The 18,153-nt window shown below is 45.0% G+C and overlaps 1 protein-coding gene across 4 annotated transcripts in view; it reads right to left on the reverse strand.

The window, feature by feature from the left end:
• Comt (catechol-O-methyltransferase) overlaps nt 1-18,153 on the reverse strand; it is a 33,558-nt gene that overhangs the window by 5,202 nt on the left and 10,203 nt on the right. Inside the window, exons 2-5 of one of the 4 annotated variants that reach the window (XM_071617844.1) lie at nt 5,817-5,892; nt 1,676-1,782; nt 1,257-1,545; nt 146-339 (exon numbers count right to left, since the gene is read on the reverse strand). In XM_071617844.1, the coding sequence (XP_071473945.1) occupies nt 146-339; nt 1,257-1,545; nt 1,676-1,723 (531 nt within the window). In that variant the 5' untranslated portion in view covers nt 1,724-1,782; nt 5,817-5,892. The remainder of the gene's footprint in view (nt 1-145; nt 340-1,256; nt 1,546-1,675; nt 1,783-5,816; nt 5,893-18,153) is intronic. The other 3 variants (XM_027924220.2, XM_071617860.1, XM_027924222.2) reach the window with 3 other exon arrangements.

An 18,153-nucleotide genomic window follows, 5' to 3' on the forward strand; every position in this document is an offset into this window, starting at 1 on the left:
CCTGGAAAGCACTAAGAAGCCCAGGCAAAGCATGTGTTCAATGCATGAATCAATTTTGGGTGTGCCCTAGGCACTCCCCACCTCTTTGCCTTCCCCTTTCAAGTCTCAAAGTCCACATTTGTCACTTGTGTCAGGCATGCCGCACCTTGTCCTGCAGACCTGCAAAATCTACCATCTGCTGGGTGATGGCAGCAAAGTCAGGGTTCATCTCCATGGTGAGTAGTCGTGCACCAGTTGGCAGCAGGCGAGCCATCCGCACAGCTGAGTAGCCACAGTAGGCCCCCAGCTCCAGCACGAGGGAGGGGCTGTGCTCCTGAATCACAGCATCCACAATCTGGCCTGTGGAGCAGTTGGGGAGTATGTAAGTGTGGCTGGACAAAGGGGAACTTAACTCCTACTCATAGGTTCCACCCCTCTCCAGATCAAGCAACAGGTCCCTCTTTCCTCCCCACTGTCCCTAACCATTGCTGGAGAGGGTCTTTTACTTCCCTCAAAGTCCCCAGCTCTGAGGACCTGTCCTCACTGCACATATTCTTAGAACTTCCACAGTCCTCCAGGCTCCTATGCCTTTGCACACACCAGTCCCTCTTTTTCCCCACCCTCCCTGGCTCCCTCAAGAGTTATATAATCTAAGGGGGCTAGACAGGGGCTGTGAAGTCTTGTCCCAGGAGGTGAAGCAGAACATACATCTGTGCTCTGGGCTAGAGTCCAAGACCAGGGGAGGTGCCTGGAGAACCTGACTGACTGGTTCCTAGGCAGGTCCCATGACACTGTGGGACAAAGTCAAGGGAAGCTGCACCACTCTTGTTGTCTGAGTGTAGGGTCCTGAATGTAATTCCTACTGTGGCCTTCTTAAGTAATGGGGTTATGAGGAGTCACTAGGGACTGGTGTCCATGGAGACATCTATGGTAGGGACTTTGCAGAACCTGACTCCCACCCCTATGTCCCTGGACAATGACCTTCCCTGGCTGGCTCTCTCCTTACAAAGCACATTTTGGAAAACATCTCTCCTCACTGGAGCAATGGTCTGGGTGCAGAGTCCGGCAATGGGTGTCCAGGTCTCTGAACAATCTTTGCCCCGGGTCAGGGAGCAACAAGCAGGGTCCTGTGGCTCAGGGTCCTGACGAGTCTCCCATTCCCACCTGAACACGTTCCAGGGCTCCCAAACCCAACCACCCACCCCCTTAACAGGACTCTCCTGTAGAGGCAACAGTGCTGATTGACCAGGGTTCTGCCTGCTAGAGAGGTCACCTACCTTTCCTATCACCCACGTTCATGGCCCATTCCTTCTGCGTGCAGTAAGTATCAATGGCTTCTAGCACACTCTGAGGGTCTCCAGGCTTTGCGTTCTGCTGCACATGGCGGAGGATACGCTGCTCCTTAGTGTCACCCATGATCAGGTTGTGGACTGGCTGCAGGACCCACTCAAGCCAGAAGATGACTAATAATCCCCAGCACAACGGGTATCTCCGTAATAGCAGCAGGACTAGCAGCACAAGGCCCAATGAGGCAGCTGCCAACAGCAGAAGAAGGACTCCCAGCATCTGCAAAGGTGGAGCTTGGTGAAGGAGGGGGGCAGGAGGCAGCAGGGTAAAGGAAGTCCACAGAAGGGAACAGAGAAGGGAGTGAGCAGAGAGGGAGGGGCTTAAGTGTTCTGTGCTTTTCCTGACTTACCACCTTGTCCTCAGTGGAGGGCCAAAATTCAGAGAAACAATGTTGCATGCCTTGGTTGCCTAAATGGGTCAGTGCCAGGGAAGCTCACCACCCTACCCCTCTAGCATCTGTGAAGAAACAGAGAGGATGCACATGTTCCTCTGGTAGGCAGAACTCCCTGTCTGGATCCTTCCCAGTGAAGGAGTTAAGGACAGGCCATCTCAGAATATGCTGAACTGTTATTAGTTCAAACTGAAAGAAGAACTATGACTGTAGGAAGGGCCACATGGTCCTTTTCTTACATGTAGCGGCCTACATGTAGGGAGGCTAAGGCAGGAGAATCTCAAGTTCAAAGCCAGACTCAACAACTTAGTGAAGCCCTAAGCAACTCAGCAAGACCCTGTCTTTAAGTAAAATATAAAAAAGGGCTGGGGATGTGGCTCAGTGGTTAAGTGCCCCTGTGTTCAATCCCTAGTACAAATAAATACATACATACATACATACTCTCCACACCGCCCCCCCCCGAGAGAGTAACTTGGGGCTGTGATGAACCTAAATAAAACTTAGACTACCCCCCATGTATCTCTAAGTGATATCCCTAGAATTTACTATTCAAGTCAGAAATCATAAAATTCCTTACAAATTTATCATTGTCTAAAGAAGCATGAAAATATCATGTTTTGATCATGTCTTTGCACTTGATTATTGTGTAGAAATTCCCAATGTGCATGTAAAATTAATAAAACTTGTGCAATTTTATCTTATTATTCAGCCTTGTATTAGTTACATTCCACCCAGCTGAACCCAGCTAAACAGCAAACGTGCTCTAAGGGAGGGTACAAGAATCTCTCCCTTCCCTGCATCAGACGGACTGGGATGGGGGTGTGTGTGTGAGGCAACCTGCCCAACTGAGGTAGGGAACAGCTTTAGTCCACTGACCCTCTAAAACCAAGCTCAAGGGCTAGGGATGCAGCTCAATGGTAGGGTACTTGCCTAGCATATATGAGGCCCTGGGTTTGATCCCTGCACTGTAAAAACAAAAACATAATACAGAAGTAAATATAAACCAAGGTTGTCACCTCCTGGCACCTTAGAAGACACTCAGGTCTAGGAAGGCTCCACAGCCTGGAGTACAGGCAAAGAAGTGTTAAGGGGTAGGAGAGGTTACAAGGCACAGAGGAGGCCACACACTTTGTGGAGCCCCCTTGGCCCCACCAGGGAAGCCTTCACTGGACACTCATAGTCTGCACAGCCAACAGATTTACATGACCCTTTTTGTTGTTGCTAAGAATTGAACCCAGGGGTCTTACATATGCCAACACATGCTCTAGTGCTATCACTGAGCTCCATTCCCCCAGCCCCCATTGTGTGGCCTTGTATTTCCGGGTAAGGAGAGAGGCAGTGCCCAGGATAGATGCACAAAGACAGCCATTCTCCTCATGGAGTGCTGTTCCAGAGGGAGCAAGGTTGGCCCTGCTGCCCACACCACAAGGTAAGTGAGACATGCAAAACCATATCTGTTGACCACAAAAGTGGCATGATAAAGCCGGGCATAGTGGCGCAAACCTGTAATCCCTGCATCTTGGCAGGCTGAGACAAGAGAATAATGAATTCAAAGGCAGCCTCAGCAAAAAAGCGAGGCACTAAGCAACTCAGTGAGACCCTGTCCCTAAATAAAATACAAAATAGGGCTAGGGATGTGGCTTAGTGGTAGAGCTGCCCTGAGTGCCTAAATAAAAAATAAAAAAGGGGAGGGGAGCACAATGATATCTGAAATCATGGCAAATGACTCCACTTGAAATCCTATTGGCAGGTAGCCCTTGAGGAAGCTCAGCCAGGGGTCCCTCAGCTGGCATAGAGTTGAGTTCACAATGTTCAGAGCAAAGGCCCATCATTTCAGGCCAGAGACTGTAACATAAGAAAGAGAAATCTGCCAAGCTTCCCTCAGGGTCCTTATAGTCACTCACAGGTCTTTCTGGGATGGGGCCTGGGAAACCCTTGCAACTATATAAGATCCAGTTTTCCACTAAAAGCACAGAAAGGCACATCCAAGAGGGAAAAGGAGTCAGGCCCAGGACCTGCTTCCTCTCTCTGTGGGGAGACTGCTTGAGGACATTTTCAGGGCTTTAAACCCCAGGATCACTGGTGGGGAAAAGTACTCAGAAGACAGAGCAGAAAATAAATAGAAAAGCTGAGGCTCTGCCTATGGGCACCTAGACTTCTAGGTAGTCTCAGGACATAAAGCCAATTTACACTGAACACATGCTAGACCTGAATCCATCCTGCCCTCTTCCATCAGCCAAATGATCTTCAAAGATGTTTCAAATAGCTCCTGTTCTCATAGCTGTGGAAAGGGTCTAGACTCTATTCTCTGAGCTTACCAGCCAAGCAGATATTTGTGTGGAGCTCAATTTTGTTTTTGGATAATCATTAACAGAAACCTTAATCCAGAAATTATCAAGGTCCAACTATCCAAACCCCTTCCCCATAGGCCAGCCTTGCCCAGGCCTTCCCCATCTTGCTGAAGGTAGCAATTCACCTTACCAGCCTCAGAAGAGGCTGTAGAAGGCCTCAGAGAGGTAATGGTAGAGTGTCCCCCAACCAGGGACTCCGGAGAAGTCTCTCTGGTCGTTATCTGCACTGCCCTGTGAGTTATGGTGGCACATGAACCCAAACCTTAGGAAAAGCAGGAAAAAGGAACCATTTTGCCAGGGCCATATTTTCCCCAGGAGATCAGTGATAAAACTTGGAAATTACATATAAGATGGAGGGCTAGTTACAAAGAATACATATAAATCAATAAGAAAGAGATGATCTAGGGCTGGGGATATAGCTCAGTTGGTAGAGTGCTTGCTTCACATGCACAAGGCCCTGGGTTCAATCCCCAGCACCACAAAAAAAAAAAAAAAAGAGATGATCTAAGAGAACAATGGGCCAGCATGACCAATGCACAGCTTACAGGAAAAAGGCCCAGAGGCCAGAAGCCTGGAACAAGCAGGGCAAACCAAATGCAGCTCTTGCAGACCACCTGGGGTTGGCCCCGGTCCTGTCCGCTCATGAGGAGGTATGAATCATGCCATCCTGGATATCAAAGGACACTGTGCAGACATTAGTCACTGTCTAGAGTTTTTAATTGCCCAGGAGTTCTGGGCAAGAGGTTGGGCTATAACCCAGGCCTGCATAGATTACAACTTCAACTACTTCTTCTTCCCCCCGCCCCTGCCCTTCCTTCTTCTTCTCCCTCTCAGTAGTGTGTGTGTGTGTGTGTGTGTGTGTGTGTGTGTGTGATTAAACCCCAGGGCATTCATCACCAAGTTATTACCCTAAGACTTTTTATTTTTATTTTGAGACAGCGTCTTGCTAAATTGTCCAGGCTTGCCTTGAATTTGCAATCCTCCTGCCTTAGTCTCCCTAGTCAATGGGATTAACAGACATGTACAACTGAACCTGGTTCCGCATTATACCTTTAGTTGATTACAAGAGCATGAAAAATATAGAAGGTCACTGCACAGTGTAATCCCAGCTACTGGGTCAGCTGAGGTAAAACAGAATTTGCACCCCCCCACACACACACACCAATTAAGAACTTCTGCTGAAAGAAGGAAGCTAAAGGACTGTGACCCTTGACCCTGACAGGTGCCAAAGAAGATGGCAAGAGATTGCCCATTATGGCCTGAAAGGTTAACTAAACCTACATACGTATATAATCTGGCTTTTGTTTCTGTAATTGCTTTTGTGGGGTCATGGGGAGAAGCTTCCAACTGGATTGCTTCTCCCCAGTTTGACAAAACTGTATAAATTTTATATTTCCTTTTTCCATCTTTTGCCTAATTTTTACACAGGTGGGAAGCTAAATCCAGCCATCTAGGATCCAGGCAGATCTACTGGTTACAGAGGTAGGAGGGTGGCAAGTTCGAGGCCAGCCTTAGCAACTTTATAAGATGCTGTCTCAAAAAATAACAAAATAAAAAGGGCTAGGGATGTAGCTCAGTGATAGTGCCTCAATCCCCAATTAAAAAAAAAAAAAATCACAAGGACATATTTGCAGAAAAAGAGAAATCTGCCTTAAAGTCCCATGGAATCAAGGGACCCTGAATAGCCAAAACAAACTTGAAAAAGAAAAACAAATTACAGGATTTACACTTTTATATTTAAAACTCACTATAAGACTTGGGGGTGCAGTTCAATGGTAGAGCTCTTGCCTAGTACGTATAAATCCTTGGGTTCAATCTTCAGTACTGCAAAAATAAATAAATAAAATAAAACTCACTACAAAGCTACAGTAATTAAAATACTTTGGTAATGGCATAAAGACAGACATATAAACCAATGGACTAGAACCGAGTCCAGAAATAAACCCTCATCTATAGTCAACAAAGGTGCCAAAACCAGTCAGTGGGAAAAATATGATATGACTTCATTCTTCTGCATGTGGCTATCATGTGCTGGGACAAATGATAGCCACATGCAGAAGAATGAAGTTAGACCCTTATGTCATACCACATGCAAAAATTAAATAACAACAAAATCTTAACACTCAAAATGGATGAAACATCCAACTTTAAGGGCTAAAACTATAAAGCTCAGAATAAACTGTAGACATAAGTGACTTTGGATTTGGTAGTGGATTCTTATACGTGACACCAAAAACACAGGCAACAATCAAAAAATAAGTTGGACCTTAATAAAATTAAAAACTTTCCTGCATCAAATCACTAAAAAAGACAATGAAAAATGAAAGAAAATACTTGCAAATCATCAATCTTTTGAGAGTTTAATTTACGAACATATAAAGAAATCCCTAAAACCTAATAAAATGACAAGACTCCATTTAAAAATGGAATTTGGGGCTGGGTGTAGCTTAGTGATAGAGCATGCAGGAGGCCCTAGGTTCCATAGCCAGTTTAGGGGAATGTGGAAGGGGAGATAAACATAAAAAGAGGTTCAGCCTTATTAGTCATTAGGGAAATGAAAATCACAACCACACTTCACTCATGAAAATGGCTTTTTTTCTTTTTAAAAGAAAAATAACAAGGATGTGGGGAAATTGGCCCATCCACTATTGGTGCAAATGGAGATGGAAAAACACTTTTGTTGTTGTTTTGCAGTACTAGAGACTGAACCCAGGGCTGCTTTACCACTGGCTTACATCCCCAGCCCCACTTTTTTTTTTTTTTCTTCATTTTGAGATAGGGTCTCACTTAATTGCTGAGGCTGGCCTCAAACTTGGGTTCATCCTGCCTTAGCCTCCTGTGTTATTGGGATTACAAGATTTAGGCTACCACAACCAGCTCTTTCTGTAACTTTTTGCGAAACCATCAAACTATTTCCCAAACCGGGCACAGTGGCACAAGCCTATAATCTAAGCAATTCAGGAGGTTGAGGCAGGAGGTTCACAAGTGGTAAGTCAGCCTCAGCAACTTAGTGAGACTGTCTCAAAGTAAAAAACAAAAAGGGCTGGGGATGTAACTCAGTGGTAAGATCACCTGGGTTCAGTTCCACCAAAAAAAAAAAGTACACAAAGAATTACCGTATGATATTGCAATTCCACTGCTAGTATAGACAGAATTGAAAGCAAGGACTCAAACATACACTCGCCCACTCATGTTCATAGCATTATTTGCAATAGCCCATGTTCATAGCATTATTTGCAATAGCCCAAAGACTGAAACAACCCAAATGTCTACCCACAGATGAATAGATAAGAAAAATGTGGCATATTCATACAATGGAATATTACAGTTATTAAAATGAATAAAGTCCTGATTCATGCTGCAACATGCATGAACCTTAAAGACATTATATAAGTGAAAAAAAAGTCAAACACAAAAGGATTAAACACTGTATGATTACAGGTAATGAAATATATAAATAGGAAAATCTATAGGCAGTAGACTAGAGGTTACCAGGGGCTGAAAGGAGGGGGAGGGGAATTACTGCCTAATGGGTATGATTTGTGTTTGGGATGATAGAACATTCTGGAAATAGTGGTTAAAGATTACGCAACATTGTGAATTGTGAATGTACTTAATACTTGATAAAACTTCTAAAATTTTTGTCCTAAATTTATCTACAAAGGCCGGAGGATAAAGGGAGAAAAAGATAGGGCAAGTTAATCAGTTAACAGCTGCCTACAAAACCAATAAAAACTCTGTTGAAACTTAGGCTGGGGATATAGTTCATTGGTAGAGCACATGCTTAACATGTGTGAGGCCCTGGGTTCAATTTCCAATACTCACTCTCCCAACACAAAATTCCTAATGTTGAAACTTTGACTTAAACTCTATCGCTGCTACCAGGGCCATCACGGCCTATGTACACATAAGTTTTCTGGACTGTTAATCCCAACCAATCCAGAAGCAACAAGCGCTTCTCTTTAAAAACTATCTTATCCCAATATCTTGCTTCCTTGGAGTTATCCTGCCCTTTTCATCTATAGCCAATGTAGGTTACAGTGTTTTTCCTTCCCCCAGAGTTCAGGAAAAAAAGCTCTTAGCTCCTGTCTGATGGACATTTCCAACTGCTACCTGTCCCCAATGCTGAGTTTGGGGAATGTGTCCCAGGACTGGTCCTTTCCTTTTCTAGCTGGCATCTATCACAGGTCAATAAACCCTATTATTTCACAGATCCCTTGGTCTCAAAAATTTTGGTCTTATGTGCCAATGAGTTGTACACCTAGAAATGGTTAAAATGATAAATTATAAGCCCAGTATATTTTACCAAGATAAATACAAAAACAAAACAGCCAGGCATGGTGATGCATGCCTATAATCCTAATACTCAGGAGTCTGAGGCAGGAGGTTCAAAATTTCAAAGCCAGCTTGGGTGATTTAGCAAGACCCTGTCTCAAAATAATAGTTCTTACCTGCCATACACAAGGTGCTGGGTTCATTCCCAGCACAGCAAAATAAATAAATAAATAAATAAATAAAATAAAGAAGGAGGAGGAGGATGATGAGGAGAAATGAAAGAAAAACATTGTAGTAAGACAAAATTTAAAAAAATAAATAAAAAACTGCTTCAAGTCCTCCCTGTTCAAAAAAGGATATTGGACATACCATTCCCCATAAAGAGGCAAGACCCAGAAAAACAATTACAGCTTCCAGTTCCCAGGGGAACTCAGTCATTCAGGAGGGCCTCTCTCTGCCAACCAGATCTTCCTGGCTGCCTGAAAATTGCAGTCCACCCTGGCTGTGCCTGATGATAGAGTATGCCCTTTGGAAAGATTCTCTTTCTTCTTGGAGTCAGGGGAAGAGGCTGTCTTTATCACAGCAAGAATCTGTCCATCTCAACCTCTTCCTTGCCATGTGCTCTTAATATGTGTATCCAGCAGCCTTCAAGGATCAGCCACATCCCTTTCTGCACAAATGGCACATGCACCTGGGCAAGGGTCAGGTCTTCTTTCCCAAAGCAGCAACAAGAACACCTGAGCAGTTAATCCCAGTGGCACACACCTGTAATCCCAGCAGCTTGGGAGGCTAAGGCAGGAGAATCTTGAGTTTAAAGCCAGTCTCAGCAATGGAGAGTCGCTATGCAACTCAGGGAGACCCTGTCTCTTAAAAAAAACAAAAAACAAAAAACAGGGCTAGGAATGTGGCCGAGTGGTTGAGTGTCCCTGAGTTGAACTCAACAAACACAAAAATACCCAAGCATCCCCTAAAACCCTCATAAGCTTGGTTAGACAGTATCCCTGCAAAAACAAACTGTGAACACCTATCTCAATCAACTCCCATCACCATCTGTCCTCCCAGAAACCTGAAGAGGGCAATCAAGACTCGTGGGCAGTTAGAAAGGCATAGTGGTACATCCCTGTAGTTCCAGCTACCTGGAAGGCAGGAGGATCATTTAAGCCCCGGAGTTCAAGGTCTGTTCGAGCAACATAAAAGATCTCCATACTGGTGGGGAGTGCTTGGCAGCTACCCTCGGGTCAAGGTGGGTCACTGACACCCAGAGTCAACAGTTTTGAAATTGATTGTAGTAGTGTTTCACAACTTTTAGCCTGGCACAATCATTTGCACCGGGTGTATTAGACCCTGTCCCTTTCTCAAAGACATACCCAGCAGCTCTAGTAGTTCCCAAGAATCAGGAAGTTGAGCGACTCTACTTTTGAGGACATTTCAAAGGATTTTTTTTTAATGTAGATGGACACAATACCTTTATTTATTTATTTTATGTGTTGCTGAGACTTGAACCGAGTGCCTTACACATGCTAGGCAAGCACTCCGCCACTCAACCCCATCCCCATTCCAAAGGATTTCACAGTTACCCATAATGGGGCCCAGGAAGACAACCCACAGTTGTTATGGGGCAGATGGCAGATGATGTTCACTCTAATGGCCTTTTCCTAAATAAACAGACATGGACAGGAAAGGACAAACACACTATGTGAAACTGCCTGGGGTGGTGAGTTCAAGGGGCCTGAGTAACTGTTCCCACATGTCCATATCCTCCCAGCATAGACTGTCCAGATCTGTGCTATCCCAAGCCCCAACTCCCAAGATGCACTCCACAGACCCAAGATGCCCCAACTCCCAACAGATCTGGACAGCAGAGACTGTCCAGATCTGTGCGGTCCCATGCCCCAACTCCCAATAGGTACTGGGCTTGTCTGTGTGCCAGCCACCTCCCCATTTCTTGAGTCTTCATTCTACTGGTGCTTCCTTGCAGTACATTTGTGGAAAATGTTTATGCCTCTTTAAGGAAAGATAAGAGGGTGTATAGCTCACTTGTAGAGCCTTGCCTAGCAGACATGAGGGCCTGGCTTCAGTCCCCAGCATGGCAATAATTAAATAAGTTAAAAGAAAGATCATCTGGGGATGTTAAAGATGAAAATACTGACCAGCTGACAAATGATGAACTATCTGGCTATGAAGCACAAAGAGAGCCTCTCAACCTCTCTGCTGAGTGCCTACCTTCTGAATGCCTTCAGCTGTCATCTTAAAGGGGAAGAAGCTATAAGAATAGAGCCAAGATGCTGTGCCTGCAAACAAAACTTGCACCTTTTCTGCACAGGTTGTTTCCAGTCAGGCTGCTGCTGTCTCCTGCAGTCAAAGGGTCCTTTAGGTTTGGATGCAGGCTTTCCCAGGAGTGCTGTTGCACTGGCTACCCTCTACTCTTTTTTTTTTTTTTTTTAATATTTATTTTTTTTAGTTTTCGGCAGACACAACATCTTTGTTTGTATGTGGTGCTGAGATTGAACCCGGGCCGCACGCATGCCAGGTGAACGCGCTACTGCTTGAGCCACATCCCCAGCCCTTGTTGTTGTTTTTAATATTTATTTTTTTAGGTGTATATGGACACAATGCCTTTATTTTTATGTGGTGCTGAGAATCAAACCCAGGTCCTGCACATGCTAGGTGAGCGCTCTACCACTGAGCCACAATCCCAGCCCCTCCCCCCCTTTTTTTTGGCATGTTTATGTGGTACTGGGAGTTGAAACAAGGGCCTTGTGCATGCTCTACCACTGAGCTATACCCCAGGATCTTTTTTTTTTTTTTTTAGTATTTTTTTAGTTGTCAGTGAACCTTTTATTTTATTAATTTATATGTGGTGCTGAGAATCAAACCCAGTGCCTTACACATGCTAGGCAAGTGCTCTACCAGTGAGCTACAACCCCACCCCCCTAGGGTCTTTTTAATAAAGTGATAAGTCCACGGTGTCCAGCTTCCTGCCTTCAGGTCTGTTGATCTGGTTCCTTGACTTCTACCAGGACTACCATACCATGGGTAGCCATGGCCTGGACTGGTAACTCCACCTCTGTAGCAGTCTTGGCCCCCTGGTCTTCATCTGTCCTCCAGTCCTTTCCAGTGGCCAGTGGAAATTGATTCATAGTTACTCTTCTTGTGGAACTTTCTATTCCTCATGATCTGAAGAATTCTTTGTCTATATCCATTTTTGCCCCAGAATTTTCTTACTTTAGTTGGTGTGAAGGGAATTCTCTTGAGTTCTCATATTCTGCATTCTTCAAAGAATAAACATTTTCATTATTTGATCTATTGGGGGAAGAGATGGAATAAAAACCAATACTAACAAATCATTACTCATAAGACATGAGGCCCAAAGTTACTCTCCATTTAAGCAGGAAGTAAGCTTTCATTGCGAGATTTCAGCCACGTAAGTATGGTCATGGAGTCTCATTTAGGAGTATGTCTGACTGACATCTGTCTTCCCCCTATATTTGCCTTCAGTTGGCAATTTAGAGATGCAGCCTGAGAGCTGAGGGCACTCATGAAGTAGTAACTTCTCCCCACTGCTTGTGGCTGTTGGAGTAGGTAGGTGGCCCAGGGTGCTGAGAGGACTCCAAGGGAGGATCTGGGGATCCAGTTTCCCCATCCACCTGTCTCCTCCATTTAGCTTCCTGTGCAGAAGGTCTAGGAAACACACATGGACTGCAGAAACAGAAAAAATTTTTGCTAGAATCAGGAGACCACATTGTTTTATGCTCAACAGTGTGGTAGGAGGGCCCAGAGATTGGCCCAACCCATTGTCCTGCAGACTATAGATTGCAGCTGGCCCACTCCCCAAGGAGTGTTAGTAAGACACTATAGGGGCCAATATAGGGGCCACATTTGTTTTGTTTCTCTAGTGCTGCATGGCTTGGCAAAATGCAGGAGTCCCATTGCATGGGCACTGCTAGAAGCAGGGAACAAAGAACATTGCATGTTGAGCACTGTTGCACTTTCCCAACTTCAGTCATGGATTTATGCCCATACCCTCTACTCTTACTCACTAGCTCCTTCGAGCTCTGTCAGGCACAAGTTCCTCCAAGGTCAAGGTGCCCTTGCAGACTGAGCAATCTATGGACAAGAAGGCTGAGAGGGGAGGTTCAGAGGCCACCTTGGAGGCAGGGCAGCCACAAGCCCAGCCTTAAGGGTAGGACCGTGGAATTCAGCACATTCTCCCACAGCTAAGCCTGTTTCTTCTTCTATAAAATGGGTAATTGTCCCAGGTCTCCAGTATGATGGTGGACAAGGAACAATAAGAGTTCCTGGAGCTCAGAATGGCAGCCCATGCTTTTCTCTGCCTCTTTTTGTTCTTCATAGCCGGATAATTCATCACTTGTCAGCTGGTCAGTATTCTCATCTTTCTTTTATTATTTAATTATTGCCATGCTGGGGACTGAAGCCAGGCCCTCATATCTGCTAGGCAAGGCTCTACAACTGAGCTATATACCCTCTCATCTTTCCTTAAAAAGGAAAAGTTGGGTGGAGACTGCCTTTCCACAATTATACTTCAAGGAAGCACCAGTAGAATGAAGACTTAAAAATTCTTTAACAATACAAACTACTTGGGGCTGGGATTGTAGAGCACTCGCCTAGCACGGGCAGGACCCGGATTCGATCCTCAGCGCCACAAAAAAATAAAGGCATTGTGTTGTGTCCATCTACACCTAAAAAAAAAAAAAAAAAAACCACAAACTACTTGTATGACCTGGTTTATAGGCTCATTTTATAAAAATCATGAAAGATAACTAGGAAGTGACTTTGACTCATTTGCAAAGATCTGGAATCTTATGCCACATTCCATCCCCACCTCAGTTTGAAGAGCAGCAGATGCACCAGCTCTGCTCATTCATGTCTTCCTGATTCAGAAGTTCAAGGAGGGATGAGATGGTGCTTGGGCATGCAGCTACCAGAAGCAACAAGAAGAAAAGTCCAGGTCATGCACAGGTGACCTCAGGCAGTTGTCAGGAAGGGCCATAGTCAGCCTCCTTGAGAATGAACTCAAAGGGCTGCATGTTCCCCGTTTTCCATAGCAGGTCAACACATGGTTGCAATGGGTCTTCAGCAGCACTAGCCATTTGAGAAGTACTTTATATTCCTGAACACAACTAATGACAGCCACCAGTACCCTAAGAATGACTGGCTCAGGCATGCCTTGTCCTGCCCTCATGCAGAGGGTATAGAGCCACAGGTGTGATGACAACCAGGACAGTGGCAGGGAAAAGGTGACATGTGAGCACTGAAAGACAGAAGTAGTCCCACTCTGCACACAGGTCCTCCAAGGAAGCTGGGGAGAGCCTTGCCTGGAGCTTGCCGAACAGGGCTGGAAACTCTTAGCAAAAAATGGAGCAGGTATGAACCCTGCACTAGAGGGGCTGGTCCTGCAAGATAAAAAGGGACTGAGACAAGGGCCCAATAATCCCAGGGGAGAGCCAATGTAGGTTTATTTGTCTGTTTTGGTAATGGGGATTAAACCCTGGAATATTCTACCACTGAGCTATACCCCCAGCCAAGCTAATGGCACACCTGGCTCCATTATAGGTTCCTTTTTTTTTTTTTTTTTTGTACCAGGGATTAAGCCCAGGAGCACTTTACCAATGAGACAAGTTGCTTAGAGCCTTACTAACTTGCTGAGGCTGGCCTCAAATTTGGGGTTTCCCTGCCTCAGCCTCCCAAGAAGCTAGGATGATGGGCATGCACATTCCACTATAGGTTCTTTGTTTTTTAATTTTTTTTTTTTTTTTAAAGAGAGAGAGAGAGAGACAGAGAATTTATTTTTTAGTTTTCGGCAGACACAACATCTTTGTTTGTATGTGGTGCTGAGGATCGAACCTGGGCTGCAGGCATGCCAGGCAAGCGCGCTACCGCTTGAGCCACATCCCCACCCCCAATATAGGTTCTTAAAGAATGGTCAAGGTACAGCTACACATGGCATGCCTGAGCAGCACTTAGACAGGCTGTGAAGACACAGGGAGGCTAACATTGAATCTCCACCCAACTGCAATCTGCTCACATCTGTGGACCCAGGGGCTGACCCCTTAACTCTACTTGGGCTCTCTGAGTATCTAAGGAAGGGACTAGAAATAAAAAGGCTGCAAAATACCCTATTAAATCCAGATAGTGGCAGGGTCTCCAGGCCTTTGCAGCAGAGAGCCTGGCCTCTCTCTTTTGCAGAACTCTGGACAATGACCCCTTCCATGACTGTCTCACACCCTCCAATAGGGAAGAAGAGAGAGTCAGAGAACTTGGCCTCTTGTCTTTGTCACCTGAGTTGAGAAAACAAATCTGTCCTGGGTATCATGTAAGGGTCCTGCCTGCTGCCTATTTTGTCAATAAAGCCCTATGGGCATGGAATGTAGCTCACTCATTCATGTGCTTGCTCTCACAAGCCACAGCAGAGGTAAGCTGTTGCAACAGAAACCATAATAACCTTGCATAACGAAATAAAAACTGGGTCTCCATAGGAACAGAACTGGAATGGCCAGACATGCATCATGGTCTAACATGCCCTTCCATCCTTCACAGGTATTCTTCAGTCACACCTGAACCTGCCTTGGCACCTACCTGCTTCTTGGAAAACCCCCACAACAGAGCCAGCTGCTCTGGTCAAGGCTCATGTGCTAGGAGCATGGCTGTCTTCTTGGCTCCCAGGAAAGCACAGGCCTTAGGCTGGAGGATCCATATGTGGAAAGTACCAAAAGGATGGGACTCTTTCTAGGGCGAGGCAAAAACAGCCTGGATGAATGTGTTGGGGTGATGACCAGGTCAGCCAAGTGCCCCATAGGCCAGTCTCAACAGACCAACAAGTTTGCTCTGCCTGGAAACTCAAGTTTCTAGCACTTCCTGAACACCAGGAGCAATGCCCCAACAGCTACTCTGGGCTCTGGGCTGGACTGGAAATAGCCCACTAAGTCTGATTCTGACATCTTTATTCCATTCCTCAAAGACTGGATGGTACTATCACTGCTCTCCCCCCAGGCCCCAGTGTCAGGGCCATAAGCGCCAGGCCCCGTCATTGCAATAACCTTGACAAAAATTTTCTCCCTTAGCAAACCCCTGCCAGGCTCCTCTGAACCATCACATTGGCCCATGCAGATGTGAACAAACCTGAACATAGTTTCTAACAGCTCATGGTCATGTCCCTAGGATGATTCTAGGCCTCCTCAAAGTGAATGCCTGAGAAAAGGTTGCCAACACATAAGCAGTCTATTGTAGCCAACACCTAAAAACAGAGCCCCCTGTTTCCCAGCTTCTGTGAGAGTGTAGGAATCTTTCTTTTTCTTGTCTTTTTATTTATTTTCTTTGCAATGATGGGGATTTAACCCAGGGCCTCACACATGCTAAGCAAGCACTCTACCACTTAGAATTAAGGAGTAGAAAGGAGGAATGTGAGGGGCTTGAACATAAGTGGAAATCGACTAAAGAATGGAAGGATGATTGAGCACCATGGCAAACAGTTTTAATCCCAGCCACTCAGGAGGAGTGTAACTTCATAAACTAGAGTAGCAAACCCAGATGTGTTTTCCATGGACCAACAAAAAATAAAATAAACCCTTTTTTTCTTTTCTCTTTTTTTTTTTTGTGTGTGTTTGTGTGTGTGTGTGTGTGTGGTGTTGGGGATTGTTATGATTTGAATGCGAGGTGTCCCCCAAAAGCTCATACGTGAGACAATGCAAGAAGGTTTAAATATTAGGCTATGAGAGCCTTAACCCAATCCCTGAGGGGATTAATTGAGCAGTAATTGAAGGTGGGTAGAGTATGGCTGAAGGAGGTGGGTCATTGGGGTCATGCCTTTGGAGTATATATTTTATATCTGGTAAATAGATTCTCTCTCGGCTTCCTAATCATCATGCATGTCACTGCCCTCTGCCAAACTCTTCCGCTATGTTGTTCTGCCTCACCTCAAGCCCAAGGAATGAAGTCAGCCTTCTATGAATTGAGACCTCTGAAAACTTTTCCTCCTCTAAAGTTGTTTTTGTCAGCTCTTTTAGTCACAGCAGCAAAAAAGCTGACTAAAACAGGGAATGAAACTAGGGGTGCTCTACCACTGAGCTATACCTCCAGCCCTTTTTTATTTTTAGACAGGGTCTCATAAATTGCCCAGGTTGGCCTCAAATTTGTAATCCTTGTGCCTCAGCCTCCTGAGTGGCTGGGATTAAAACTGTTTGCCATGGTGCTCAATCATCCTTCCATTCTTTAGTCGATTTCCACTTATGTTCAAGCCCCTCTCATTCCTCCTTTCTACTCCTTAATTCTCTCTTTAAAATGCTAGTTGCTTCTGCCAGGGTCAGAATGAAGCCTAGCTCTTTCCCCTACCATTAGTAGTCACCAAATACTTTCTGTTCTTACCTCTTTAACCAGAATCAGGACTCTGATCTAGATCAGGACCACTGGACTGTCAGAGCATGCTCAAAAACTTATGTGCCACCTCAGGTTTGCTTGCTCAATTGGTCAGTCCATGGTGAGGTCCCTCTCCTAGTCCAAGGCGCCAAACACATGTCTGATGCCATATGGCTGAGAACAACTGCACTTCTTATTTATTTATTTTGGTACCAAGGATTGAACCCAGGGGCACATTACCACTGAGCCACACCCCCAGCATTTTTTATTTTAAGACAGGGTCTCACTAAGTCATTTATGGCCCTGCCAAATTACTGAGGCTGGCCTTGGATTTGCAATTCTCCTGCCTCAGTCTCCCAAACCGCTGGGATTACAGGTGTGCGCCACCTCTGCAACTACTTTTTGCTAAGCACTGGGGCTGAAAATACTCTTGGTTTCAAGTGCTAATTTACCCAGGGCTGGAAGATCCTCCCTCCCCCATCCTTGGAAGCATTTCTTACTACTCCTCCCATGGGAACTTCTTGCCTGACTAAACACTCCTACTTGAGCCTCTGTATGTTCTGTCACTACTTCTAATCAATATATGAAAATAAAAAATAAAACTACCAGAAATAATCTATCTTCTTCTTGCTGACATCACTACCAAGGTTAATCTGGAACATCAATGGCTTTTTGGGGAAACAAGATTTCCCCTAACTGGCTCCTCCTTTCTGTTACCCCTGCTCCTCCTGTTCCTCTTTTTCAGAGGGAGTGGGTGGGTATTGAACCAACCGTCTCATACATGCTCTCCTTCCTCCTCCTACCACCTTCTATCTTCCTTTTGGCTTCCTTACATCATTTGATATATCCTCTTTCAAGCCCCCATCTCTTGTACCCCTCTGTTCTAATCTTTCATTTCCCATTCCAGTTCCTCAACTCTGGATACTCCCTGAAACTTTAGGTACCTTTCTCCAACAGTGGCTCTCAAGGAACATAGGGTTCCCCAAAAGCAACCACTTGAAGCTGAACAAGAAAAAACACTCCCTGGAAGGGTAGAGGTGTAATTCAGTAGTAGATTGCATGCTTAGCATGCCTGGGTTCAATCCCTAGCACTAAAAAAACAAAATTGAAAAACTAATTAGAAATAGATATTTAGACCATGGCCTCCATAAGATTATATATCAGGGCAAAGAAAGATTTTCTCTATAAATACTGGTGGAAGGCTTTAGCCTCACATTAAGCAGATAACCCCTAATTTATTCCATCTGTCAGAAACATATGGCCAGGCACAGAGGCACATGCCTATAATCCCAGTGACTTGGGAGGCTAAAGCAGGAGAATCCCAAGTTCGAGGCCAGCCTCAGCAACTTAGTGAGACCTTGTCTCAAAATAAAAAATAAAAAATATCTGAGGATGCAGCTCAGTGGCAAAGCACATATAGGTTCAACACCTATTATG

Source organism: Marmota flaviventris, chromosome 1, assembly GCF_047511675.1.
Source record: "Marmota flaviventris isolate mMarFla1 chromosome 1, mMarFla1.hap1, whole genome shotgun sequence".
Lineage (NCBI taxonomy): Eukaryota > Metazoa > Chordata > Mammalia > Rodentia > Sciuridae > Marmota > Marmota flaviventris.